Source organism: Marmota flaviventris, chromosome 10, assembly GCF_047511675.1.
Source record: "Marmota flaviventris isolate mMarFla1 chromosome 10, mMarFla1.hap1, whole genome shotgun sequence".
NCBI lineage: Eukaryota > Metazoa > Chordata > Mammalia > Rodentia > Sciuridae > Marmota > Marmota flaviventris.
This window is the reverse complement of record NC_092507.1, coordinates 12,589,584-12,617,364: the sequence shown is the minus strand read 5'-3', so window position 1 is coordinate 12,617,364 and position 27,781 is coordinate 12,589,584. Positions and strand designations below refer to the sequence as shown.

The window sequence follows — 27,781 nt, the reverse complement described above, 5'->3', positions numbered from 1 at the left end:
GTCTGCCTACGTGCACCTGCAGGGCGCTGGGGATCACAGCCTGGGTCCCCTTTGGAAAGAGGACACTTTGGACCTCCCTTCCTGGTCTTGCACGAGCCAGAGGAGGCTCAAAACCAGGGTCCTTGGGGCAGCGCCTGGGACACTGGGCCCTGATGTGGGCACAAAGCCACTCTGGTGCCCCAGGGAGGCGTCCGAGCGGAGGGGAGCACTCAGAGTGGCCGCCCGCCGAGGCCATCGCTGCTCTTCTCCAACGTGCCGAGGCTGCCCGCCTTCTCCAGAACCCCTGGGGGCCGTGGCAGGGGGCTGGGGGGGAGGAGGCCGGTCCTCGGGCTGGTGGGTCTCTCCAAGGCCAGGAAGGGAGGTGTCCGCCCCTGCAGCCCGTGCCGTGGTGGCCAGCACGGTGGCAGGGCTGGGGGGCGGCGCAGAGGCTCCTCAAGGGGACGCAGCGCGGCCTGGTCCTTATCCTCACCCTGGTGGCCTCCCCCCAGGAAGGCCGAGAGGGCCGCGGGGCGGGCTCAGGGCACCATGTGCCACCACTTGAAGGGGAAGGGCTCCCGGCGCACGTTGGTGCCACAGTGGACCTCGCCGAGCAGCTTGTGGTAGGACAGGAAGTCGTCCACGAAGACGCAGTGCAGCCCCAGGGGCTCCAGCAGGGCGCGCACCTGCTCCTCCAGGCAGCAGCGGCCGTTGATGAGGGGCCCGAAGGGCTTGGGGATGCCCAGGTGCTGGCCCAGGACCAGCATGTTCACCTGCAGGAGAGAGGGCAAGGGCGAGGCTGGGCGGCTGTGGAGGCTCCACGCGGGCCTCGAGCTCTGGCTGCTGCCACCCACGCCCAGGGCTGCTGCTCCTGGACAGCATTCCCGGGCGCCAGGGCTGCGGACTGCCCGAGGACCTCTGCGGAGGCCAAGAAGAAACGGACCGCGGTTGGAGGGGAGCGCCCACAGTGCCCAGGGCCGTCGGCAGCGTACACGGTAAACGTGGCCATCAGTCACCCCTTCCTTCAAAACTGTCCTCCGTCTTTAAGAAACTGTCACATCAGTATCCCTTGTTCTTGTTAGAACAAGAGATTTTGCTGTCATCTGCCAGAAACTTAGACAACAAACACAAAGCCACACGCCCGCGGGTCACAGCCCTCATGGGTGGGTGTGCTTGTGCAGTCGACAGCCGGCCCTGCGGTCCTTGGCAGCCTCCCGCGTTGTTACATTCACTGAGCATCCTCTCTGTGCCCAATGTATCGCCACTACATCTCACGGCCTCCCTCTGAGGCTCAGAGAGGTTAGGAAACACAATCCAGGCCACACAGCCAGAGAACAGGGAGACTAGACCTTGAACTTGAACTCGTACCAGAACTCATGCTCTTTACACCTTGCCAGAGTGGGGTCTCCTGTGGGGCTAAGGAGTTGGGGGAAGGGGCTGGGAGCCCTTGGGGACACCGAGTTGATCTGCAGTGGCACCTCTGCTTCCCTTGGCTGTAGACCTGCTCCCTGGTGCTAGATCATGGCCACTCCTTAGGGGACATCTCAGCCCTGCAGGATGGCAAAGGCCACATGGGGCTGCCCCTGGTGTCCAGGGGGTCCTGGACTCGTCCCTGAGTGTTGGGTGGGCTGCCCTGGACCCTGGGCCCTCACACTCCGTGCCCCTCCCCCCAGGCCTGCCCTGCAGGGCCACATGCATGGGGACAGTCCCGTGGCCTTGGTCCTGAACTGCCTCAGTGACCACTGATGGGCCAGGACGTGATGGGGTGGGGTGAGGCAGACAGGGGACAGAGGGAGCTCGGGCTCCCCAGCTTCAACCAGAGCAGAGCCCGAGGGTTCCTTAGAGCTTCACGGAGGGGAAGGGGCAGCTACTCCCCGCTGGGGCTGCGTCAGTGAACAGTAAGTCACATTCATATTCTGTTCTGCGTCCCCATGAGCCACATTTCAGTGTCCCCTGGTCACCTATGGCGCAGTGGCTACTGTCTTGCACCATGTACCCAGAGCATTGTGATCAGCATAGAAGGTTCCAGAAGACAGCAGTGCCTTCAAGCACTGGGCCTCAAGGAGGGGGGATTTGGGGTTGTTGCGACCAAGGGGTGCTGACTAGCCTCAAGTGGGCAGAGGCCAGGATGCCCCTGAACCTGCCCCTGAGCCCGGGGTGCACCACCACAAAGCCTGCAGCAGCCCAGTCGGCCACCAAGCTGGAGGGAGAGACCCCGCCCCGGAGGTCTTGGCTTCAGAGTGAGGTCAGGAGCCCCCTGGGGCCTCCCCACCTGCCTCCAATCTGCACCCGGCCCCGGGATTCACTTCCATCCCTTGTCCCATGAGGGGGTCTCGAGCTAACCCTGCCGTGTGCGAGGAGGGTCTACCTCCACCCCGGGGCCCACGTCCTCTCCCAGGTAATGGGCACTCTGGCCAGGCCTGCCCGATAGCATCGCTCAGCTCCTGCCTGCTGACACACAGGTGAGATCACACCTGCTTATCTGCTCGTCAGCTGCCCAGCGAATGAGGGCCAGGGAGAGGCCACCGCCTGCCCCGCCTGGCCAGCTCGGGAGCCCACCGGGGAGCCAGCAGCAGGGGTCCAGGGTGGAGGGAGGCTGGAGACAGACCCCGGAGCACCCCCTGGGGGAGTAGATGAACCAGGGTGGGGGCGGTCCTGGCCTCTGCCCACAGGTGCCAACAGCACCCCCACGTCCACCTGTGACCCCTGGGACACGCAGCCAGCTCGGGAGGGACCTCAGGGTGCAGCCCGCGGGCCCTGCCCATGGCCGCCTGTCCTCCGCCCCAGCGCCCTGCAGGCCGGGGGACCCTCACCATGTCGGGGAAGAAGGCCTCGGCGCGGGTGCCCTGCAGGGAGAAGAGCTGGGGGATGTCCACGATGTCCGCCTCGGCCAGGCCCAGCTCCCGCTTAAGCACCTCGCGGTTCCAGTCGATGCAGCTCTGGGGGGACAGGCCGCCAGGACACGAGGGTCACTGCCCAGGCCACCCAGCGCCACAGCCGCACGCAGCTCCGTGGGGCCCCGTGGACATTGCTGCCCCGTGACGGGGACCCCGGGGTGCACAAGGCCTGCCTGAGGTCATGGAGCTGGGGTCTGGACCTGGACCACGGCCTCGTCACATGTGCACCGTCTCCCGCCTGTGCTCAGCCTCAGCGGGTGAGGGAAGAGCGAGGCCACCTCCAGGGAGGGCCAGCAGCCCCACCCCCACCCCCGTGCCGAGCACAGCCCTGCGCCAGCCCCTGCCAGGCCCTGTGCCCTGCGCGAGTGGGCACTACCCAGGGCAAGCCCTGCCCGGCCTGAGCCCTGGCCCTGCCTTCTGCACAGGTCCTCCGACTCTCACCCACAGGACCCCACGGCTCCCCACATCTCGAGCCCCAGACTCCTCGCCTCGGAGCCCCATCTGCTTCCAGGAGGTAGGTCCCTTCCCCGAGCAGACCCGACTGTGTCCCCAGCGCTCCCGGGACACGGCCCTGTCTCCTCCTCCCGCCTGTGGGCTCTCCCAGCCCCTCGTCCCTGCAGAGGCCCAGCCCCCCACCCCAGGGGCCGTCGGGGCAGCCCTCCTGGGGGAGGTGGCCGTCACCGTCACCTGTACGTAGAGGCTGTCACTCCTGAGGCGTTTGTCGGCCAGCATGTCATTAATGCTCCTCTTGGCCTGGTCTTTTAACCCTGCGAGGCAATGACAGGCCTCAGGCACAGACCCCAGGCCAGGGTGCCCCCACCCCAGCACCAGGGCCAGCAGCAGGTGCAGGAGGCCGGGAACCCCGGGGGCCAGCGGGGGTGGCAGGGAGGACCTGGCCACGGGTCATAAGACCCTTGGAAGGCCCTCGGTACACGGGGCCTGTAATTGCAGCCGGCTGCCCTCAGGGACCGCCCACCACGCTCTGGGGGAGCCATTAAGGTGATATTCATATTCATTTAGTATCAATAGGTAAACCCCCCCGAGGAGGGGGTAATTACCACCCCCAAGGAAGAGAAGAGGAAACTGAGGCATCGAGGGGCTCACAGCTCACCCCTGGCTGATCCCACAGCTGGCCAACGGCCCCAGGGCTGGTGACAAAAGGGCAGTGTCCCCAAGAGGTGACAGGAGCCACAGCACACTCACCCTCAAACTGGGCCGCCTCCCCATGGCCCTCGTCGCTCTTCTCTTGGAACAGTCTGAGGCAGGCACTGGGGCTGGCCAGGAGCAGCCGGAAGCCCTGGGGCAGAGGGCAGGGGCTCAGGTGCAGGGGACCCTGGCCCAGACCGGCCAAGCTTGGGGGCCAGGCCGTGCCTGGGGCTCCCTGCTCGTCTCCGTCCCTCCCACAGCCACCAAGGCTGCCTGCAAGGCCACAGCTCCCCCACCCCCGGCCTCGACCTGCTGCTCCCCCAGGGACAGAGGTGGAACTCAGCATGTTCCTCCTGCGCCCGGGCCTCCCGCCACAGCCTCTCCCTGGGCTGGAACCACCGTCCCTGGGAGCCTCCCCGTCCCCCTCTGCAAGGCGGAGGAGCTCAGAGGTTAAGGTGGTCACCAGGGCCCACATCTGGATTTGAACCCCACTCTGCCGCCTGCAGACTGAGTGAGCTTGGGTAAGTCCAGCCCCTCGGAGCCCCGGTTCCCTTACCTATAAAATGGGGGCAATAATGAGAGCACCTGCCTCCCGGGCTGGCCGGAGGGTTACGTGCATTAAAGTATGTGGTGTATTTGGCACATAGTAGGGGCTCAGTAAGCTCCACCAACTAGGACCAGTGCACTCCTGGCTCTTGGCTGAGGGTCTGGCTCTGAACGCACACTCGGTGTGAGAACGAGTGTGGGCGGTGAGCAGGTGAGTGTCCCAGGCTCTCGCCTCCTCCAGGAAGCCGCCCCTGATGAACACCGCCTGACCGAGGGTGCCCTGGCCAGGAGCTCACTCTGGACACAGGGCTGAGCTGGTTCCAGGTGGCTTTGCCCTGGGGCGTCCCTGGGGTCAGACAGGAGCAGAGGGGTCTCGGGGGAGGGGGTGGGACACACCTTTCGGTCGGAGGTGGGCACGAAGCTCAGGAACTCGTCCACGTGGCCCACGGAGAGCCAGTCCGAGTAGAGCTGCACGGGCGCCTGCACCTGCTGGGCCCACAGGAAGTCGCGCACCACCTTGGCCATCCGCCGCCCGCCGGACCTGCCAGGAAGGGACAGCGGGCAGTCACCCAGTGCCCACTGCGCGCTGGCACCCAGTGGCACTTCATGGCACCCCCACACACCTGGGTCCTCCTCCCCAGAGGGGGAAACTGAGGCTCAGGCTGCTGAGGTGACCTCACCTGGTTCCAGGCCCAACCACACCATGCCCAGCGCATGGGAGCCTGGCCGGCGGGGAAGCCCCCGCAGGAGGGAGGCCAGAGCGCCTCGGTCAGGCCACTCTGGCCCAGAGGGGCCCCTGCCGTCGCGCAGCCCAGCGCGACTCAAGCTGTGGGGCAGCCCCTGCCCCAGGAAGTGGTCTTCATACGAACGCCATCCAGGGTGCCTGCCCCCCCCCCATACCTTCCTCAAGACCAGGATTGTGTCCCTTGACTCAAAGGAGTCACTGCAGAGAGCTCCATCTAGTAAAGGAATGGAGACCCCATCCCAGCCCAGACTCAGAGAGGTTGACCTCCTACTCAGGGGACACACAGCTTTTGCTCAAAATATGACCAGATCTGATAAGCCCCTCCCTCAGCCCCAGGTTCCCAACGTCCAGGCCTGGGCGGCCGGGCTTCGATTCCACAGGGGTGGTGCGGGGGGCCGGGGTCTGATGCCCACCACACCTCACAGTCTTGGAGGATGTGGCTCAGGAATGTGGGTTTCTGGTGACCATCTGACTGTTGGGTGCTCCAGAGCTTGAGAACCACTGCCTGGCCAGAGGGGGGCTTAGAGCAGGGGACGGTGGAGCCGACAGCCCCCCCTGCTGTGGGAGATGGCACTGTGCATGGAGGGACCCTGGTGCCCCACTTCACAAACCAGGCAGCCGAAGTCAGGAGCGCCTGTCCCCCGGGACATCGCATCGTCCTGGCCACACACACACGTCCCATCTATTTGGATACTTTTTTCAATTTGCTTTCTACGTCCTGCCCTTGCTCGTCTAGCTGAAGGTCACATCGTGGACAAGCTCCCAGGCCTGCACCCAACGGTGGCTCGACCCCAGACAAAGGGCAGAAGCCAGCCCTGAGCCCTCCACTGGCCAGTTGAAGCCCTGTGACCGTCCTCCTCAGTCCAGCCGCAGGGACTCCTGCTGACCCAGCCCTGGGAGGCATCAGACTTTGCCTCTGAGTCACCGTCAAAGCCGCCACCAGGGGGCGGAATTGCTTAAAGAATGCTCGGAGCCCGGGGCAGCGGGGTGGAGAGCCCGGGGCTGCGGGACTCCACCGGCTCCATTTTACAGATGAAGAAACCGAGGCTCGGGAACACGGAGTTCTGTAGGTTTGCTCCAAACCCTCGTCACGGTCCTGTGCTACTTATCCGTTAGGTGGGCTCCTGGCCTGCCCCTTCCTGCCAAGAGTGAACTTGGGCAGGCTCGCTGCCAAGGCCCAAAGCCAGGGCCGGGACAGGGCAGTGGCCCCAGCTGCTGACCTTGGGTTTGGGAGCCAAGAGGAGCTGGATTCTGACTGGACCGTGAACATGCTGTGGGACCCTAGACAAGAATTGCCCCTCTCTGAGCCTCAGGGTCCCATTTGCCCACCAAGGGTCTTGTTCTTGACTTTTAACCGCTGATGGGGTGGGGCACCGCCACACTGGACACCCAGCCGGCACCCCTCCCTGTGCCCGGGAGCTCCAGGGTCCTGGCTCTGCTGCTGGCGAGGGAGGCTGGTGAGGGAGGCTGGTGAGGGAGGCTGGTGAGGGAGGCTGGCCGGGTGGGCAGGGAGGGTGTATGTGGGCAGCAGTGTGACAGAGACACGTAGGGACACAGGCCAGAGAGGGGGACACAGTCCTGGACTCCTCTGGAGAGCCTCCCCTTCCTGATCCTGTGTTCTCTGAGCCCTTCAGCCCTGACACCGGGTCCCCAGGCTGCTGAGGCAGGGACAGCGTCGTGAGGCCTCGGAGCCCAGGGCGGTGGCCGACGACTCTCCCTGAGTGGGGCCTGCCTGAGCCCTGCCTGGGGCGGACCCGTCCATCCCTGCCCTGCGTCCACCGCTACCTCCACCGCTGCCTCCCGCGGCTCCCGAGACCTAACTCTGGCCTCCAGGTCCCGGTGGGAGGTCCCTCTACCCCGTGGCGCCCTCTGCTCAGCTCGGCTCCAGGACTCATCCACGCGGCCGCTGCCCCAGACGTCCCCCTCTGGTCCCACGGGTGTGGTCAGCCTCAGTCGCCTACAGACCCTCAAGGGCTGCTTCCTTGCCCAGCCCCCACCCTGAGCATGGGAACTGTAGATTCTTGCACAAAGGGGGTCACTGGACTTCCCGGTCTGTAAAATGGGGACAGTGACGTCCCAGCAGATGGGGCTGTGTGAGGGTCGGGGGGTGACCTGGGCAGAGCTTTATGGGACTGGCACAGAGTATGTGGCCAGGGACTTCCAACCCCAGATGCATGGCTGGGGGATGGGGGGACAGCCAGGGACACCTCACACTCACGAGGTGTTAAGGGGAGGGTCTGTCCCCAGGGACGCTGACCAGGTAGCTGGAAGGGGTCACTGGGCTCATCTTGTGGACAGGGCTCTGAGGCGTGTGGTTTGAAGTACGTCCCTAGGCCCCTCCCCAGTGCCCTCAGCCCAGCCTGGCATCAGCAATCCTTTTTAAGTGGATTAAGTGAGCACCTACACGGGCCTGGCACCACGGCAAGCCCCGGACAGCGGACAGGGAACAGACCCCACAGCGAGGCTGGCGAGTGGCAAGGCCAGGACTCGCACCCAAGTCCCTCGGATCCCAAGGCCACAGCAAGACCATCTGGAGGCCTGTCAGCCCCAGGGGTGGGCAGGGTCCAGCGGGCACAGACAGCGTGAGTCACGGCAGGCTGAGCGCCTCGCCCCTGCCACCCTCAGGCCCCGCCCCCAGCCTGACTCAGGGCCAGAAACCCTCCCACACCTGGTCCAGGGCCCTGGGGCCACAGGGACGCCGGGTGAGGCTGTGTGGCCTTCCCTGCTCTGCCTGCCTCCTCTGGGCCTGGCAGCGGCCAGCCAGGGCTCGGGGTCAAGGTGGAACTCACCCAGGCTCCATGCCATCCCCACAGATGGGACAGGGGCCCCTGGGCTGGTGGCGGGCACAGTCTCTGGGCAGAAGCAGGGAACCCCAGGCACCCCTCTTGGCTCCCTGCAGGTGGGGTGCAGGCCCATGTGGCCCGACGTCACAGACGTGGTCACCTGTCGAGCTCTAAGCCCTGCTGACCTTGTTCCTGCCCTATCCCAGCTCTCCAGGGTGGGCCTGCCCTGTCACTTGTCCCTGGTATCCTGGCCCACCACTCACCTGCAGTCACCTGCCCTGGGCACGGGTGACCTTGGGCCCTTCCGTGGCCAGGACGGCAGCTGTAATGGCTCCCGGAGGGGAAGTCAACGGGTCCCTTCCCCTGCCTCAGAGCCCCGCCCTGGCTCATCCACTGATCCCAGAGAAGCTGGAAATCCGTCTTGTTTCGAGGTGCACTTCACGGGGGACACTTAGGGGCCCACGACTCAGGCGGCCCAGCTACCGCGGCCCGCGCTGCTTCCCCCTGAGGTTCCGTGGAGACACCAGGCCTCGGAGCCGGGCCCAGGAGGGACGTCAAGGCCACCTCTCAGACTGAGGCACGGGGTTGGCGAGAGGGGGCTTGGTGGCGAGGCGCCCTGTCCCCAGGCCCACCTCCCCCCGCTGGCCTCTCACTTGGGGAAGCAGTCGCCAACGAGGATCCGGCCCAGGGGGTACTCCCGGCCGCCCACGGCGACGGGAGGGCTGACGTCCAGGTTGCCGAAGGAATCCAGGCCCGAGGGGCCAGCGTACAGGATCTCCCGGGTCACATATCCAAAGTCAGGACCCTAGGGCAGGACAAGCAAGACCCCGCCCAGCCAGGAGGGACCCGTTAGGACAGGAGGGCAGCGGGGAAGGAGGCCGGCCCTTCTCCCTGGACCTTCTCACCACGGAAAAGATTCCCTCCCACCCTGACAAGCCCTGCTCCTCAGCACCGCGCCACCAAAGCCGGTCACCAAGGGCCACCGAAGTCACCAGGTGTCTGAGAACGGAGCAGCACGTGTCCATAGAGTCACAGATCAAAGGCCAGGAAGGTCCCGGAGACGAAGGAAGAAGGTATCAGAACCGTCAGGGCGCCGGGGAGGGTGCCGCCTGGGGACCCCGCGCTCTGCACGTGACACCAGGAAGAGGAAAGGCTGAAAGCCCTCAGTGTCCCCGTCACACGGGGAGGAGAACAGCCAACGAGTCCCAAGGAAAGTCGAGGTCATCAGAGAAGAGAGGGGAGGACCCGGGCAGCCGGGCGTCCCCGCCCTCACGCCCACACGCTGTCCCTGGTGGACACACTCACTCGTCATTGGCCCCGGGCAGGGGCGAGTGTCCCTGCTCTGTGCACCCATGGACATTCTCCTGACGGCTCCCACCCGGGCCAGCACTGTCCCAGCAGCAGGCAGAGACAGGGGACCCCCTCAAAAGGCCGTGGAGCCCGGGGACGGACGGAGTGCAGGGGCCGCAGAGGCAGGAGGCGGCCTGTCTGGTCTTGTCTACTGAGGCCACCCCTGACTCACCACACGGCCTTGGGCAAGGTCCCTAACCTCCCTGAGCCCCAGTTTCCTCATCTATAAAGACGGATAACATAACAGGACTTATTAAGGGCCCAGAGTGCATTAAATGAGTTGGCCCACGGCACGCCAGGAAACAGTGCCTGGAACTCAGTACACGATGGCAGGTGCTGCTGCTGCCTCCTGTGCACAAAAGGTAGCCTAGTGCCTGGCGTGCGACAGGGGTTCAGAAAACATCTGAAGACAGACCCCAGCTCTTCAGAGCAAAGTCCGCGAGGATTCACCAAGAGTGCTTTCTCTCCAAAAACCAGTTTGGTCTCCCCAGGGCCACTCACTCTGTTGATTCACCCCCCAAATAAGCTCCTTACCCAGAAGAACTTTGGTGTTCTACTCCTCCCAGGTCCCAGGATGGGGACGGGGACAGTCGGGCTGGTTCCCTGTTCATCAGCATCCCCGGACCAAGCCCCCCGGGGACCCCAGGTTGCTGACAGTCCCCCTTCTGCCCCCCTCTCCCCAGCCTCCGTCCCCAGGACCACACGAGACCTGAGCAGGGTCTCCTCTGGGAGGCGCCCCCGGGGTCCCCGCTCGGCCACCCACCAGGATCTTCTTGTAGGGGAAGTCCCGCAGGCCCCTGTTCCGGGGAGAGTCAAAGACCACGGGGAAGGACTTGTGAGGGGCCTCGATGTAGCCAAACTCCATCTCGTCCTGGGAGGGGGGAAGGCGCGTGAGCCCTGCGACAGGTGAGCCCAGGCCGACCTGGGGCGGGGCGGGGCGGGCAGCCTGTCCTCCACGGGGCGAGGGCCCGGGACCAAGCAGCAGGACGGGGCGGGGGCAGGCGCTGGCTGTGCACACAGGCCGTATCCCCCGGGTCCCGGCGCCCAGGGGGACGGAGGCCCTTCCTGCAGGCGACCCCTGCCCACCTGGATCCAGCGGTCGTTCCGATTGTCCACCCGCGGGCAGATGACCAGCTTGCAGCTGGCTTTCGAGGCCAGGTGGGCCATGTCGTCCAGAAACTTTTTATTTGAGCCGTGAGCGTCCACCACACTGTAAGGGCCAGGGAGAAGGGGCGTCACGGTGACCGTGACCACGGCCTGGAGCCCTCCAGTCCCTGCAGGGGAGCGTCGGATTTGACCCCTGTCCCGGGGAGGCTGGGGCCATGGCAGAGGTGGGTGACGTCCCGGGTCACGTCAGGAGACGCAGTGTGAGGGCAGGGCGGGCCCGTGGAGCCCGGCGGCCAGCATCTGAACCAGCACAGGTGGGGGGGGCCCGTGACAGTGGCCCTGGCAGTGTCACAGGTCAGGGTAGAAGTGGGAGGCACCTGGCCCCCACCCTGCTCACACAGAGGCCTGGCCCAGGGGTCAGAGGGAGGCCCCCAGGAACACCTGGGCGCACCTGGGCCAGGTGGGCAGAGCAATCCTGCTTGGCCACGCCCTCCCCGGCCCTGGGTCTGCGTCCAGCTCGGGGTGTCCTTTCCCCTGCTCCAACCCAGGGCCCAGGGCTGGCAGGTCCACCCTTCACCAACGGCCGGCCCAGACTCAGAGCTGGCTGAAGGACCCGGGCCCCTGGGGGGTCCCTGGAGACGGGGACTGATGTCCTCGGTGGGCCCAGGAGTCCCCCACGACAGAGGGGCCAGGGCTCCTGTGGCCTCCAGCAGGACCTGGACCCGCTGCCCACACTAAGCCCAAAACAGGACGAGGTGGGCAGGGATGCTGTGGTCCCTACAGCCGACAGCCCAAGGCCACCTGGCCGTCCTGTGCCCAGCTGTCCTGTGGCTGACCTCCAGGACCCGTCCAGGTGGCGGGGAGCTGAGGTGGGGGACCGACCTGCACACGTAGAGCTCCAGAGGGGGCTGGGTGTTGGGGGTCATGATCCAGGGGGCCACGCGGAAGGCCACGGTGTCTGTGAAGAGGGGCACCTCCGGCAGGGTCTGCGGGGAGAGGAGGACTCAGCAGCCCCGCAGGGAGCCTGGACCCCAGGACCCCGAGACGCCACGGCCCCCGCCCAGCCCCCACGCCGTGCACACCCCTGTGTCCATCAGACTGACGCTGAGGGAGACCAGGCCCGGGAACTCGGCGTCGGGGAAGGCGAGGCCCTCCACGTAGAACGGGACCTGCCGCTGCCCCGGCTGCCGCTCCACCTCATAGGACCTGCGCTGCGGCCCCAGCACCTGCTTGTAGTCGGAGAGCGAATCCCCACCTAGAGGAGATCAGAGTCAGGGCCGGGGACAGCAGGGGCGTGGGGACAGCAGGGGCGCAGGGAGCACGGCGTCCCAGGGCTCCGCTCTGAGCTCTTCCGAGCCCGCTGTGTGTCCTTGGCTCGGGCCTCGCCCTCTCTGAGCCTCGGTTCCTCCTCCAGCTTCAAACCAGACAAGGAGAGGAAAGCGCCTGGCACAGAAGGTGACCACAACCCCAGTGTCCACCCCGGGAGAATCTGAGCAAAATGGGCTGCAGCCAGAAGACAGGACATCGTCCACCCGTAGAAAGTGAGAAGGTTCCCGTGAGGCCGCACCCGCAGGCTCCTCAAGGACCCAGGATGAAGCCAGGCACAAGGCCCTGCCCGACGGGTCAGTCCCCATGGACAGGGCAGACCGGCGGTCGCCCAGGGCTCCGGGCGGGTAGGGGCGAGAGGGGAGGAGGTGCTGACGGGTGTGGTCCTATTTGGGAGGCGAAGCCACCTGGTGGCCGTGGTCAGCGGGGGCTGCTGGAGGTGTCCCCGGGCTGGCTCTGCTCACAGCGGGCTTTGCCGCGCCCTGGTCTGGGCTCAGAGCTCCTGACCCCGCCTCCCCTCCAGCTCCTCAGTCCACCAGGGTCCTTTGGGGCCCCAGGCTCCCGGTCAGGGAGAAGAGGAGGGCGGAGGGGCAGCGGGTTATAAAGCAAGCAGGGGTCGGGGCTGGGGTCAGGGGGGTGCACTTTTGGCAAGGACCCTGCCTCTGAGCCACACTCCAGCCCCTAGGGAATGGGGACAGGGCCCAGCTGGCTGGCCCCCACCCCTGTCCTGCCCGCGTGGACAGAGCCCAGCGGCAGCCAGGTTCTGTCCGGTGGGGACAGGCGGGACTTGGCCCAGGAAGCCAGGGCTGGGGTCCCTGCTCCCTGCCGCTGGCCCATGGGGGTGGACAGTGCATCTGGGCCTCAGTCTCCCTCTCTGTGAAGTGGGCTGCCCGCACCTCCTCCTCGGGCACCATGCTGAGCTGGTCCCCTCACAGTGGCAGAGGAGGGGACCCAGCCACCACTCACCGCGCGCGCAGAAGACCCGCACCCGTCTGGAATCCGGCCAGGGCGCCTTCAGGACCAGCCTGTGGCTGTGGAAGACCTCGTCGGGGCCGTCGCAGCTGAGCACCATGGGGGACATGTCCTGCAGGTCTGGGGAGAGTGGCCCCTTGAGGAGGCCCTTCCCACCCACCCCAAGGCCCCTCCCACCCCTGCCAACTCCTGTCACTCACCCTCCAGGGACATCAGCTGGCTGTTCTGAAGGTCAGGCCCCATGGAGTTGTCACTGTCCTTGTCACAGTTAACCAGCAGGATGGCTCCGTAGCCCTCAGGGCCCCAGCGCCAGGTTTTCTGAGGCAAAACAGGAAGGTCACTGGGAAGCAGGAGGCTCCAGAGAGGACTCCCACGTGGCCCGGGCTGGCTGGCGAGCTCGGAGAATTTGTCCCCTGGGTTTGCTCAAAGATTTAAGGAGGGACCTTAGACTTGGGACTAGCGTACTTGGTGAGGCCTCACCTTGTGCAGTGAACAACCTGAGCAACCATACACGGTGACTTTGCCTAGCCTCGACATTGGAGGAGCAAGGCTGACATTGCCAAGTCCAGAAATGGTCTCAAAGCTGGCTGAGCTTCATCCCTACCTGGGGGCCAGGCTGCCCACCTTGAACATGACTTCACAGGGCCACTGCCAGCCTATACGGCACTCCTTGGCACAGTTGTCCGCCTCTCAGGATAGATACCACCCCCATGCACATGATTTGCATTATACTCCCACCTACCACCTAGACCAAGCACCCTTGTGCAGTGAGCAACCTGCACAGCCTCCTACGACAGGCCTACTCTACCTCATCCACAAAGCCCTGTGTTCCTGGCTGCCTCTCTGGGCTGCTGTTCCTTCCACCCCTTCCAGGACAGCTTCCAGCTACTTCCTGTGGTGTGATGCTCGGAGCCCACCCCATTGTCCTCTTCACCCTCCCTGGTCCAACTGGGCTGGCTACACGGCCCCCTAGCAGGAGGCCGTGTCATCAACGTTTCATGGAGCACCCGCCCTGCGTGGGGCCCGGATGCAGCTCCCACATTAGAAAAGGCAGCAAGGGAGAGCCGTGTCCAGCAGTCACAAGGGAAGACGCTGCCGTGCTCTCATGCCCATGTGCCATCCCTGGGTGGCTCCCTCGCTGCCCGAGGCCACGGCCCTGGGAATCCATCTCCCTGTGGAAGGAGGGCCCCGTCCACCCGAGACCGCCCCAGGTCTGCCGGCCAGCCCCGGGTCCTGGGGTAGCCGGGCGGGCCTCACCTTGTCACGGCCGCTTCTCCTGACCTTGCCGACGCGGTCAGTGTCGACGTCCAGGGAAACATCTGGGAAGGGTGGACAGGGCTCCCATCTTCACCCCCGTGAGGTCCAGATTGGCAAGCCCCGTCCCCAGGTCAGGAAGGACCAGCCAGCCCAGCCCAGGGGACCGTCCCCTACTCTTGGGAGGCCCTGTGGTTCTGGTCCAGGTGACACTCAAGTCTTGGCTCTCGAGTCACCTGCTAGTCTGTGTGTGTTGCGTCGATCCTGTGGGTGGCCTTGGGCTCGCAGGCCACATGCCGGTGGCCCCTAGCCCTGGCAGCTGGGGGCTCAGAGTGGGCTGCCCTGGCTCTGGGTGAAGGGGCCGAGTGGCCTCAGGGCCTAGCTGTGGATCCTGGCGTCCAGTCGGGGCCTGTGTGGGCTCCAGGTGAAGGAGGCCTCCCGTGGCTCAGGCCCTTGGTCTCTGGACGGAAGTTTCTAGACCCCGTGGCCCTGAGTTTGGCTGGGTGTCCACCCCGGGGGTTCCAGAGTGGGCGGAAGGGTCAGTCCTTCCTCTGAGGCGGAGGAAGCCGGCCGAGGGCCCCTCAGGACCCGGGCACAGCCAGCTGTCCGGGGACGGCAGGGTGGCACTTACCCACACAAGTGAGGAGCAGCACGCTGCGGCCCAGGGCCTCGCCCCCCTCCTCCCCGAAGTAGGCCACCTTCACCTGCGGGGCAGAGTCCGCCCTCAGCCACCTGCAGAGCCACCTCCAGAGACCGCGGCGCAGACAGGGGACGCTCCCACAGCCCTGCCCAGCAGCAGGGCCGGCACAGGAAGCCCAGGGCCACGGGGTCCCCAGGGTCCTGGGCTCTGGCTTGGGCGCAGAGCCGCCTTCTCAGCTGGACTGGGAAGCCGGGGATGGAGGGGCAGGAGATGGACAGGGAAGGGGCGACGTGGTCTCTCTAAGCCGCCTCAGTGGAGGGGACCCCACGATCACGGCCCAAGGCCAGGGGCCTTCCCGAGCTGCAGACCCCGCAGCCAAGTCCTGCTCAGGGCGTCTCCGTGAGCCAGGGAGGCCGTCCAGGCCCTGACAGAGCAGGACACCGGAGCCACAGGTTCCCAGCCCTGTCCCCGTCAGCCCTGGGCCTGGCTTCTGCCTGCGGGGGAGGGGCTGTGGCCCCCAGGGCAGGCGCCTGGACAGGTGGTCAGCCAGGGCTCAGGCGGTTCTGCTGCGCAGGGAGGGGGGCTGCGGGGTCCGTGTGCGGGGGTGACGTGGGTCCCGAGTGGAGGTGACAGGCAGGCGGGGGCTCACGGGGGACCCACAGTGCCCCGCTGTGCGGCTGGGGGGGGGTTCCAGGTTTGGTGGCCGTGGAGTTGCATCAGGGACACGTGGGGTGACGGTGGATGGCGCTGTGGGCAGCTCTTCCCTCGGTGGGGTGGGGCGAGGTGGGCTCAGCCCCTCACTCTAAGGACATGGGCTCTTACCTTGAGGTCATTTAAGTCCTTACTGGCTTTGTCTGCAGAAACGATGACCTCCACACTGGTGTCCAGGGGCCAGGGGGCCTTGCCCGCAGGCTCTGTCACCCGTGTGGAATCGTAGGCCACAAAGATATCCAACTTGGAGCTCCCAGAGACGTCGAAGTTCTTGGCGCCCTTGGGCACATCACTGCAGAGGAGGGAGAGAGGATGAGGCCCAGGGACCCAGGAGGGTGGCCACGGGGCGGGGGGCGTGTGTGGCTGCCAGGCAGCCCAAACGTCACCCCTCATAGCTGGTCTAGGGACCACTCCCACCCCAGCCCTCAAGGCCCACTTTGCCCTGGCCACCCGGCCTTCCTGCTGGTCCCTAAAGACGCCAGGCTGGGCTGCCGCAGGGCCTTTGCACTGGCCATTTTCTCTAGGTAGGATGTTCTTCCCCAGATACACACCAGGCTCCTTCTCTCAAATTTCAGGGCTCTGCGAGGACGTCACCACTCCATTTAATGCCACACCTTGCCCCACCCTCTTGGCCACTGCCCCGTCCCCTCACCCTGCTGGGATCCCTGGTCCTGCCTGGCTAGGGTCCATCTCCACGGCTAGCTCAGCTCTGTGCTCCCTGCTGCATCCTGGGATCGCACGCCTGGCACCACAGTAGGTGCTCAATAAACCTCTTAACACATGAGTGGATGCTCACTTTCCCAGACCCCGCAGGGGGTTCTGGGGACGTGGCACTTGATCCACCCAGGACCCAGTGCCACTTCTCTCCAGCCACCTATACCCCCGAGCCCTGGGGCACCAGAGAACCGCCAGCCACCTCAGCACAGCGGGTTGGGAGCGGCCTTCCTGGCCTCAGCTTTGGGGAGGGGAGTGCCCCGTACTCAGGCCACAGGACACGGAGAGTGGAGCCAGCGGGGCCTCTGGGGGGCAGCTTGTCCTTCCTCACCCCACACAAGAGGGCTGGGCACCTCTGCCAGGATCCAGGAGGGAAGGTCACTCCCTCACGTCCATGGCAAAGCCGAAGCCTCAAGGCCACCCCCAAAGCCCGGTCCCCGTAGAGACGTCCACTCGACCACCAAGATGCCTCTGGAGGGTCCTTTTACATACGCCTCCACCCTTCCCGGACCCCAAGAACCTACCAAAATCACATCCTCCCCAAGCCCTGCCACGGTCACTCTGTCCCCCAGCCCTGCCACCTTGTCCCCACGGCCTCTCCTCCCGCCCCCTCGGCCCCTGGCCCCGGTGGGCAGGGCGCTTCCTACTTCCCTGTCCCCTCCCAGATGGCTTCTTTCCTTCGTCCGTGATCCCCTGTGTGAATTGAAACCTTAGGTGCCACCACCTATCCCACGGTCACTCTGTCCTGGTCCCTTGAGGGGGCGGCTCCTGCCACTGTCCCCAGCCTGCCCTCCCCTGGCTTCTTTCAATGGCCACGTGGACAGCACACCCCAGCCTGGCTGCCCAGTCCTGTGACCTTTGCTGTCCCCCTCCGACCTCGCTGCCCCCTGGGTGAACCCCACACTCTGTCGTCACCCAGAACAGCAGGCGCTGCCGGTGTCCTGCTGTGACTGCCACCTGCTGCACCAACCCCTCAGGGCTCCGCGCACTGGGACCGCGGCTGAGCCTCCCACTTCTCCCCGTCCCTCCCTGCCCGGTCCCTCTTCCCTTCACTGACTGTCCCACGCCCATGGTGGTCACTCCCTGCTCTGGTCCCAAGGCCCTGGCCCCTCGCTCCTCTGCCACTCGAGCCGCAGTGGACCAGCGCCCACGCCCAGGTGGCCCCCAGACTCCGACCCTTAACCTCCAGGGACATGTGACCGCTGGCTGTCCTGCCACCTTTCTGGAGACGCTTTCTGCTGAGTCCTAGGAACACGGGCCACCCCTCCCCTCCCTCCCGAAGCCCCGCCACCTCGTCACCCAGCACACCTGCCTCCGAGCGCACGTCCCCACTGCCCTCCTGAACAAGGGACAAATGGCCTGGCATCCTGCCCAAGACCTGGCCTCCGCAGGCGAGGGCCCCAAGGTCACGGTCCCTTCTCCCTCTCCCACATCCTGCACAGCCACGTCCCCATCCTAAAACCCGACTCCCCCCCCCACCCCGCCGCACCGCACCGGGCCGTCCTTTCTTGGGAAAATTCAGGAGCTGGGCATCCCCGGCAGCCCCCACTGCCTCCAAAACCTACCCACTCGCCTCCCTGACCCCCCACCAGCACTGCTCTGCCACCAAGTCCAGGGTCCTTGGTTGTGTTCTGCTTGCTGACCTTGGTCCCCATGACCATGTGTTCTTGAAACACATCCCCACCATCCGGCTGCAGGACGCAGCTCTGCTTGCTCTCCCGTGACTCTGCCTGGCCTCGGCGTCCCCAGCTGCCCTGTCCCGCTGCCCCACCCTGCTGACCCCTGCAGCAGCACTGGCTTCGGAGGACTTCTTACGCATACACACGCATTTACACAGATTTGCTGAGATGAAGTGTGTGCGTCCCACGGCGCACAGATCTGAAGGCCACACGCGCGTCACTCTTTCTCGTCAGATGTGCGAGGCTCCACGAAGCTTCCTGTCACCGCACACAAGCTGCGTTGGCGGTTTAGACCACGATTTGACAAACATGCTGCTCCCCAACCTGCTGGTCCCAGTAAACTCGCTGTCGCTGAATCTGAAGTGCGACCTGATCACGGGCTGATATTTTTGTTTCGAAGGTGTCTGGCGAGTGTCGCTCATTCATCAACGAGAGTCACTTCCTTGCTGAATCAGATGGCATTGGGAACAGCTGCTGGGGTTTTCTGTCCCCCCGCATGATGGTTGGACACACTCCCAAGTTTCGGCTGCGTCATTGGCCTCCGTCCCTTCCTTACATCTAGACGATGTCACGAAGCTCTCACTTGTGGCCTTGGCCCTTTCCATGGTGTGAATAATCCGTGTGGCCCCGCTCCACGTCCTCTGCTCCGTACCTTTCACCTTGGAGTTTCCAAGAGACAATGGCGCTCCACTGTGTCCGCCACCCACGGCTCCCGGTGGAGAGCAGGGAATCGTTAGGGGCTGGGAATTTTCAGAGCTCATCGCCTTTGTCCTCAGATGCAAACGGTCCCCTACTTCCTTAGGAGGGCTCAGCGCATAAGTTCTGACTTTGTGATGATGCAGACGCACACCCACCCGGCGGTGGCTCTGGGTAGAGTATTCGGCAAACCCCAGGCGATGCTGTGCCTTTGTGGTAAAACAGGCTGCGGGCGGCGGTGGAGCTCCGAGCTGCGGGAGGCCGGCTAGGCCGCGCTGTCTAGGAGGCTGGGCCGTTCCCGGCTTTGCTGGAGCAGGGTATTTTTAAGTTTTGATGGGTTTATTTTCAACTTTCGATGGGTTTACTGGGGTGTGGCCCTCTGACTCAGAACCTTTCGCCCAGCCCGTGTCCCTGCAAGCCACCTTCCCTCCCCGGCTCCCTGCTCCTCCGCGAGGCTGCCGAGGCTGCAACCCTCTCTGTCCGGAACATTCTGCTCACAGCTCCCTGCGGGACGCCCAGCGCCTCACTTCCCTCTCAGAAAGGTCCTCCCGTCCACCTTTTGCGAACTCCCTGCCCCTGCTTATCCCACGGCCCTGGTCACCTGACATGACGCCTCTGCTCATCTCCCCCCAGAAAGCTGCGAACTCTGTGGTTGGTCTCTCTGAGACACGGCTGTCCCCCAGCATCTGGCTCAGTGCCTGGCCTGGGCAGGCGCCCGGTGATGGCATCACGAACAAGTAGGTGTCAGGCCCACCTGGGAGCCGCCAGGGCTGCCTTGGGGTCGGAACGCACCAGAACCCTGTGCCACAAGTCCCCAGAGCAAAAGTGGGCAGGCAGGAGCCTAGGCCAGCTTGGGGACACCTGCTCTACCCAGGGACTCTGCCACCCCACAGCCCTTCCCAGAACACAGCTCCTGGGAGCAATCCCAGCTTTGGGCAAAATTGACTTCTATGAATAACAGCCTCGGCCACAGGAAGCCTTATGTGGAGACTTGGTAGGAAATTATTATTAATAATAATAATAATATGCATGTGCCCTGGGAGGGAGGGGCTGTGTCCTGGAGGCCAGCACAGCCTCCTGCAGCCGAGACCTGCCCCCTCCCTCCCCGGACCTCGCACTAGCTCCTGCGGCATCTGGACTCTCTGGGGCTGGCCCCCGCTCTCCTGCAGGTGCCCGGTGAACAGGGTGGAGCCTGGGGAGAAGCCTAAGCCCTTCGGCAGGAGGCACTGATGGGCAGCGGGTGACCGTGGCTTCTCCAAGGGCCTCTGGGAGGGGCCTGTTCAAGACCCGCCCCACCTGCGCACCCTCGCCCCGCCCCGTGGTGTCCAAGAGGTCCAGGTCACTGCAGGTGGGAGAGGATGGTGGGTGTCCCCGGGAAGGGGTGGAGGGCCTGGGGCTCCTCGCTGGTGACCAGGGGTGGTTACCGCAGGTGGCGCTTTGCAGCCTTGGAGTCTCATGGCCTCGGCCCCCCTCCGGTCCCCACCCTGGCTTCAGAGACAGGGCTCACAGGTTCCCAGGGGTGTGGGCGTGGCCATGGATTGAGTGACAGGCAGGTGGGGCTTGGGATGAGCCGCACCGTGAGATCTGCCCCCCCCCCCATGCCCCTGCTGTTGGCGGTCCCTCCTGCCATCACCCCACCCCCACTGCTTCCCTGTGCGGGTGTCTCATGGTGCAGCCCCCAGATCAAGTCCTGATGAGGTGACGCTGTGGATCTGAGAGTGTCCCTTTAAGGAAAGGGAACTCGAGCATTACCATCCGCTACCCTTCCCCATGCTGCCCAGACGGGGTCCCCAGGGGCGGGGCCATCTTTTGCTTCTCCCAGACCCACTTGAGATGCCACCTCTTCCCCAGAGCATGGTGTGGGCTCTGGAGTGTGGCCTCAGGTCTGGCCGGAGCAGATCACCCTGTGACCCTTAGCAGGCCATCTGTGCCACCCAGGGCAGTGTTGACTCACCCTGCAATGTCCCCGTGCCCAGAGCAGGGCCTGTCACACCAGGTTCATGGAGAGGTGGCTACGGGGAGAATGGAGTCAGTTCTTAGGAACCTCAAAAAAGGAGGCGTGAGGGTGGGGCGGAGAGCAGAAGCTGGGCGTAATCCCCGGCCCTGCCAGCTTGCTTGGGCAAGGCGTGTGCCCGCTCACAGGTCACGGCATGGGTGGGTGCTTCCCTGAACTGTCGGGGCGGGAAGGAGCCTGAATTTTCAAGCACCCGCTCTGTACATTTGACTTTCCATACCCACGGTCTCGTTCAGGCCTCCCAACAGTCCTCCTGGGGTGGTACTGTCTCCATCTAACCAATGAAGACATTTCCTCGGAGAGGTTAAGTAACTTTCCTCTGGCCACACAGCTGGCTAAGAGAGCAGGGAGCAGCAGGTCTGTCTTCTGTTGTGGGCTGTCCTGGCCCATATTAAAATGAGCCTGTGCGCTCGGAACATGCCCGGGTCAAGCTAGAGGGAGGAGATAGGCCGGGAGGACGGAGGAAGGAAGCAGGAAGGGTTGAATCTGCGAAGCACAGGTTCCTCGAAGTGGAGACCTATGGCAGGATGGGGCCCCAGAGCTAGTCCCCACCCACAGACTGACCCTTGCAGGGACAAAGGTCAGTGCAGGCCAGGAGGATGACCCTGGTGACCTTCTGGTCCCTGCCTGTCCTGGGATGAGAAGACAGCAGGTGGGCATACACCTTAAGTCCAAAGGACCTGGGAGGTCATCCCCGCCAGTCCCCTGCCCAGGGCAGGACTCCGTGCTTGGACGTCTCCCATGACCGCCGCTCACGCCCTCGCCCCTCGGCCTTGGCAGTGAGGTCATTGGAAAGCGCTTCCTCTTCCCGGCGGCAGCCTTCCTTCCAGAAGCTCCGGCCCCTGGGGCTCTGGAGGTCACTCCTGATCTTGTCACCCAGGGAGTTGACCATCCCGTCTCCAGGGGAGGAAACCACAGGCCGGAGAAGCCCCCAGGCCAACCCTGAAGCCTGGACATCTCCAGCCCTGGGGCAGTAGCTGGGGGGGATTGAGGGGCCATGTGTCCTCAGAGGTGTCCAGAGCGCCATGCTGGGAAGTGGCAGGAGGGGCAAGGGGCAGACTCCAATGGCAGCGTGCAGACCGGGCCACAAGGCCGGTGGCTCTCCAGCCCACAGAGCCCCCCAACCGCCAGTCCCCATAGCTGGTCAGGCCCCACAGACTCAGGTCCCCAAAGTCAGCACCTCGGGGCACATGGAACGCCATCGGGGCGTGGGGACTGTCCCCACACACTCTCCTGAGCACCTTCCCTTCCATGCATCAGGTATCACACGGGGCACCAGGGACACATTGTGACCACTGGCCCAGCCCCCTAGGGCGGTCCCTCACAGTCCAGAGGGTCCTTCCCCTGTGCTCCACCCCCGGGTGCCGCCAGCTGAGCGGGTGTGGCTATTCCGCCCCAGTGTGCAGAGGCAGAGGTGCAGACGGCGGTCCCAGGGGTGGCAGAGCCGGGATTCGACCCCAGTGCACCCCAAAGCTCCTCTTCTGCCGGCCCCCATTCCGCCCCCACACTCACCCAGCAACAGAGACCAGATACTGAGGTCTCTTGGGGTTGAGCTCACGGAGTCTGGAGTCAGGCAGACCTGGGTTCCAATCCCAGCCCTGGCATTTGTGCGCTGTGTCACTCTAGACAAGTCTCTCAACCTCTCTGCATCTGTTTCTTTGTCTGCACAAGGGGGATCGCGGTCGTTCCTGCCTCCTGGGCTTGCTGAGGTTTAATTGAGATACTGCAGTGTGCACTTCAGACAGGGCTGCTGCCCGTGGCCATCACCGCCGGGAAGGTGTGGAGGTGCAGGCAGACCTAGGGAAGGGAGGCCACAGGGCCTGCACCTCCCTTCTCTCCTACCTGGCCAAGAAGACACAGTCGGTGTGCGACCGAGGAAGCCAGCGTCCTGAGGTGGTCTTACCCCCCCCCCCCAGGAAGAAGGCAGTGACCCGCAGGGAGGCATAAGCCCAGGAGAGCGGGGCGGGGCAGGTGCCTGGGGCGTCTGTGAGACGGCCTCAGGCAAAGAGCATGGGCCCTTGGCCTTCCCCTTGGGGAGGTGAGCGGGCCGCAATGGGAGGTGCAGCTCTGCCCTTGCCCCTCTGGGGCTGGCCAGGGGCACAGGGGTCAGGAAGGCCAGCCCCACGCCGCAGTGTCTTCTCAAAGCCTAGCACACGGGCGTGGCTCGTCCTCTGCTGCCCCGAGATAGCGATCACTGCTGGTGCCTCATGCCCTGTCATTGCCCAGGACGGGGCCCGCCCAGGGATCCCAGGAGGACCCAGGCCAACAGGACTTCCCTGAGCCGAGCCTGGCCTGCCCAGGCATGGAGACAGGAAGGGGCAGCTGTTTATCCCTCACTGGGCAGGGGCTGGGGGCCACAGCGTCCTGAGAGAGCGGGCCCTGAATCATGGGGCGCTTTCCCCTGCCCTAGGTACGTCTGTGCTCTGTGCATGACGAAATTCCTCATCTGCAAATGGGAAAAATCAAGTTGCCAACTTCAGAGCACAGACAGAGGCAAAGTCACCCCCCAGCCTGGGAAATAGGCCCAGAGAGGCCAAGTGATTGGCTCGGGTTCACACAGCCTGCGAAGACCAGACTGACCCTAGCTGGCGGTCACGACCAACAGCCGTCCTGTTGTCAGAGGTCACTGAAAAGGCTGTCAGAGGCCTGACCCATTAGAAGCCCAGTCAGCGTGGTGCCCCTGGCCTGGCCCGTGGCTGGGGCTCCCCTCCGAGCCTCCTCAGCTGGGCACGGACCACTGGCAGAGCCGGCAGCCGACCGGAGCATGGGGAGCACAGGGGGAGGAGAGCATTTGGGAGACTGCGGAAGTGACCTCACAAGCAGAGAAGCAGCCCTGCGTTCCCTGAACCTGGAACCTTCCAGGGTCCACTGGCTCAGGAACAGGAGAGGTCCAGGACCTGCAGGGCCCTGGGTACATCCTCACGCAGCCTCAGACCTTCCAGGAACCCCAGCCCTCACCTTTGAACATCACTTCCAAACAAGGGTGTCCTTCCTGCCACGGCCACGCGGCTACCGGAGCAAGGAGAAGGGCGTCCCCGCCCAGCGCCCGCAGCCTGTCAGTCACCGGGACCAGGGTGGGCACCAACCCTGTCATTACCTCACGAGGACTCCAATTACGCCTCACTGTCCCTCTGTGGAGTGACAGTCACTCATTTGCTCAGTGTAAACAGCAGGGGCATAGGCACACCGCAGCCTCCACCAACCTCCTGCACCAGGGAACCCCAGGAAATGCGCTTGTGGGGTGGCTTGTCTGGGAAGGCCCGGCATCCTCCCTCTAGAGAAGCCCACCCCTCGCCGACCTGAAGGGTCTATTTTGCTTTGGGGCTTTTGCTGGGGTGAAGCAGACGCAGGAAGGTCCAGGAGAATGTCCTGGAGAATCCCCTGCCCGTCACCCTCTCCCTCTCCAAGCACGTGATTCTCCCCAGGACCTGTTCTGGCTTCTGGACACACAGGGAGAGCCATGATGGACCCCCCAGTGGAGTCTCCAAGATGCCCACCCATTCCTAACCGGTGTGAGCCTCTGAGGCCACCTAAGGTCCCCAGGCAAGAACAGGACAGCCAGAGCAATTTGGCCAGATCCAGGGATCAGGGTGGTGAGCTAGCCCACTGTGTTGAGGGGGGTGGTCAGGGTGGTGAGCTAGCCCCCTGGAGTATAGGGTCAGAGTGGTGAGCTGGTCTCCTTGCAGGAGGGGGTCAGGGTGGTGAGCTAGCCCACTGTGTTGAGGGGGGTGGTCAGGGTGGTGAGCTAGCCCACTCTGTTGAGGGGGATGGTCAGGGTGGTGAGCTAGCCCCCTGGAGTATGGGGTCAGAGTGGTGAGCTGGTCTCCTTGCAGGAGGGGGTCAGGGTGGTGAGCTAGCCCACTGTGTTGAGGGGGGTGGTCAGGGTGGTGAGCTAGACCACTGAAGGGAGGGGTCAAGTGGTGAGCTAGCCTGCTGGGGTGTGGGGGTCAGTGGAGATAGCCTGCTGGGGTGTGGGGTCAGGATGGTGAGCTAGCCCACTGAGATGTCGGGGTCAGTGCAGTAGCCGGCTGGGACGTTGGGGTCAGGGTAGTGAGCTAGCCCACTGGAATGCTGGGGTCAGGGCCTCGCCTGCTGGGGCGAGGGGCGGGATCTGCAGCCTCTGCTGAGCCAGGGGAATCCTAAGGGCTCTGGGCTGGGCTACCCCAGGGCACACAATTACCCCAAACACAAACATTTCTCCAAATTGCCTGCCCGTGCAGCCCCTGGGGAATTAATCACTTCCGGTGATGTCACCCTGCACGCCCATCTCCTGGAGGGCCCAGACCCCGGGGGAGCTCAGGTGACCAGCACGCCTCCTCTTGGGGGCTTCCCCGCTCCGAGCACCAAGGCCAGTTGGAAACCCCTCACTCGACCCCAGCTGGAACCGGGCACCCAGCGAGGGGACGGGGAAGCCCAAGTTCAACCCTCATCAGCAGGTGCAGCCTGGCGTCCGCCCAGCCTGGACCTGTGGCCGCCCCCTTCCCACAGGCTGCAGACCTCATGGCAGGGGGTCCCTCCCCAGGGCTGCAGAAGGGACTCCTGTGCTCTGGCTGAGACTCCCAGCAGCCATGGCCTCGTCACCGTGGCGCCGGGTGAAGGTTCCAAAGGCTGCCGGGCAGAGACTCCCGTGTGCTCACTTCAGGACCCAGGGCCGCCTCCCACCCAGTTCCAGCTCTGGAGGGTGCTGGGGGGCTTGGTGCTCCCTGGGGAGTTCACAGACAGCATGCCCTGTGCCACCACACACGCCCAGAGCTGTCCCCTCCCCTCCCGCCTCCGAGGAGTGATGGGAAGAACAGACGCAGAGGAGGAGCCCCCAGAGCCCTCAGAGCATGACCCCTCCCTGCCAGGGCACCCGCCACACAAGGGCCCCCCGTGTGTGCCTGGTCTCATCTATCCTCCCCCAGATCCATGAAGGTCCCTGTTTCCCCATTTGCCAAGTGCAGAAACAGGCTCAGAGAAGTGCAGCAGCTTGCCCAAGATCACACAGCCACGAACAACCAGAGCCAGGATGAGAAGCTGTCTGTCCACCTCTGGGGTCTAAGTGTTTACCTCCCTGTGGAATAGCAGGGGGGACCCAGCTTATCTTGCGGGGCTCAGGAATGAAGCCCAGAGAGGGCTAGTGCCTTGGAAATAAGTCGGCCAGCAGAACCGGAACCAGAGCTCAGCCCTGCCAGCTTCCTGTCAAGTGCTTCTGGCCTGAGTCAGAAGCAGGACAAGGACTTAAGGAAATAGCCATGTCCCAGATGAGGACAGGGCCAATCAGGAAGGTGGGAGCCCATTAGGGACTCCTTCCCCGTCTCCGTGTCCAAGTGGGATTGTCAGAGGAATCGGAGGCTGCCTAGCTGTCCACCCGGGCTTCGGCTAAACGGCAGATGCTTGTCGTGTAAGTGTGACCCACTCAGATGTTAAAACAATTATTTGGGACTGTGGGTGCATTTAGCGGTAGGGCACTTGCTTAGCATGAACGAGGCCCTCGGGTACATCCCCAGCACCACACACACACACACACAAAGTGTATATATAATATATATGTGTCTGTCTCTGTGTGTGTGTGTGTGAACTGAACTCAAGTTTAACTGGGCATCTATTTACTTATTCACTAAATCTGGCAGCCCTAAAAGAACAGGAGGAAACGGGATCTCCACTGGCCACACAGATCCAGGATAACCAGCCCCTCCCCATCAAGGCCCCCAGCAGAAACCTACAGGGTCTGGCCTCCAGGGCTCCTGGCTCTTCCCACAGCCCTGTCACGGGGGCCTCAAGCCACTGCCTGAGAGAGGGAGGGGGAAGGCTTCTGGGGCAGCGGCTCCCCTGAGGCCAGACGGCAGCTGGACGCAGCATTCACTCACCACACAGGGCAAGCAAGGACCGAGACCCCAGAGGACTATGGAGCTCAGGTCCTGCCTGGTGACAGTCCCCAGTCCCCAGTCCTGCTAGAGGGGAACTCTCATCCAGGACCCCCAGAGGCCAAGGATCCAGTCTCTCTAGCCCAGCAGGGATGGAGCCCGCAGTGAGTCTGTCAGTCCCCCAGAGAGCACCAGGTCCAGCTCCCTCAGTGTCTCCACTCCTGCCACAGACGCACAGCGTAAGGGGGCTTCTTCAGGGGCAGTCTCACCACTCAGGGAGGATCTAGGTTAGTAGGAGAAGCCGAGGCTACAACTTTCCCCTCAGATGTCATCATGGCCTCCACCATCACCACGGACACCATGACCACTCCACCATCACCACCGACACCATCATCGCCACCATCGTTCCCACCATCAACCCCACCATCATGCCCACCATCATCTCCATCCCCACCGCCATCACTGTGTCTACCATCTCCACCATCATCTCCACTATCACCATCCACCACCAGCACCACCACCACCATCACCATCACCATCATCACCACCATCATCACCATCTCCACTGTCACCATCAACCCCACCTTCACCACCATCACCATCCCACCGTGGTCCATCCCCACCACTATCACCAGTACCATCATCCCCACCATCACCATCTCCATCACCCCCACCATCATCACCACCTCTACCGCCGTCATCTCCATCCCTCCATCACCCCCTCCCAGACACCTCTCCCACCAGCATCTCATGGCAAGCCCAGGTCCCGGGCTCCAGGCTCACACTTCTTATACTAAGTCATTGATTGTCTTCTAGCCACTCCCTCCTGATCCCAGTCACCTCGTCGCCCCTGGCTGGCCTCCAAGGACCAAATGGCCGCTCACGCCCCTCACTGAGGACAGGAGAGGAGTTGGCAAGAAACTGAGGGAGGGCAGGGGGGGTCCAGCTCGCCTGCTTCTCGAGCTTGAGCAACGATTCCCTCTGATGTTCCCAGCGAGTCCGTCCTCCCCCAGAGCCCGGAGCCCAGAGCCCTGACCCTGCAGCCTGGCCCTGGGGCTTGCAGCTGAGTCCCGACCCGGGGCCCAGGAGCCAAAGCCTGTCTGCACACAGCCAGACCCTGGCCCTCCTCCCGGGCTGCGCAGCCAACTCCGCCCTCCCTGCTGTCAGAACAGCCTCCCGCACCCTCCAACGGGCCCGGCTTATTTGCCAGGAAGCCACCCCATTGCCTTGGGGCCCCCCATTCAAGCCCAGCCCTCTGCAGCCAGGTGGGCACCTGCCGGCTCTCACCTGTGGATGTCCACCAGCGTCTCGACTCCCGCCACACACACAGCGTAAGTGGGCTTCTTCAGGGACAGCTTCACCGCTCTCTGCGGGGCCAT

At 64.3% G+C, this 27,781-nt stretch overlaps 1 protein-coding gene across 1 annotated transcript; it reads right to left on the bottom strand.

Annotated features, from left to right (window-relative positions):
* Nucleotides 1-515: 515 nt before the first annotated feature.
* On the bottom strand, nt 516-27,781 carry Padi1 (peptidyl arginine deiminase 1). The gene is made up of 16 exons (XM_027951922.2): nt 27,690-27,781; nt 15,565-15,745; nt 14,734-14,806; nt 14,106-14,167; nt 13,049-13,166; nt 12,843-12,968; nt 11,633-11,805; nt 11,433-11,536; nt 10,530-10,653; nt 10,207-10,314; nt 8,747-8,898; nt 4,962-5,106; nt 4,077-4,170; nt 3,561-3,640; nt 2,790-2,915; nt 516-749 (listed from the first exon to the last, which is right to left on the bottom strand). The coding sequence occupies exons 1-16, from the start codon at nt 27,779-27,781 to the stop codon at nt 516-518; spliced, it is 1,992 nt and encodes a 663-aa protein (XP_027807723.2).

Bases quoted from the DNA above. Each gene is read 5' to 3' on its own strand.
- Padi1 (XM_027951922.2), bottom strand. From the start codon at position 27,781: ATGGCCCCGCAGAGAGCGGTGAAGCTGTCCCTGAAGAAGCCCACTTAC. The intron at 11,806-12,842 runs GTGAGTGGTGGC...GATCTCCTCTAG, and splicing joins GCGGGTCTTCTGCGCGCGCG to GTGGGGATTCGCTCTCCGAC. The intron at 750-2,789 runs GTGAGGGTCCCC...TCTCTCCTGCAG, and splicing joins AGGCCTTCTTCCCCGACATG to GTGAACATGCTGGTCCTGGG.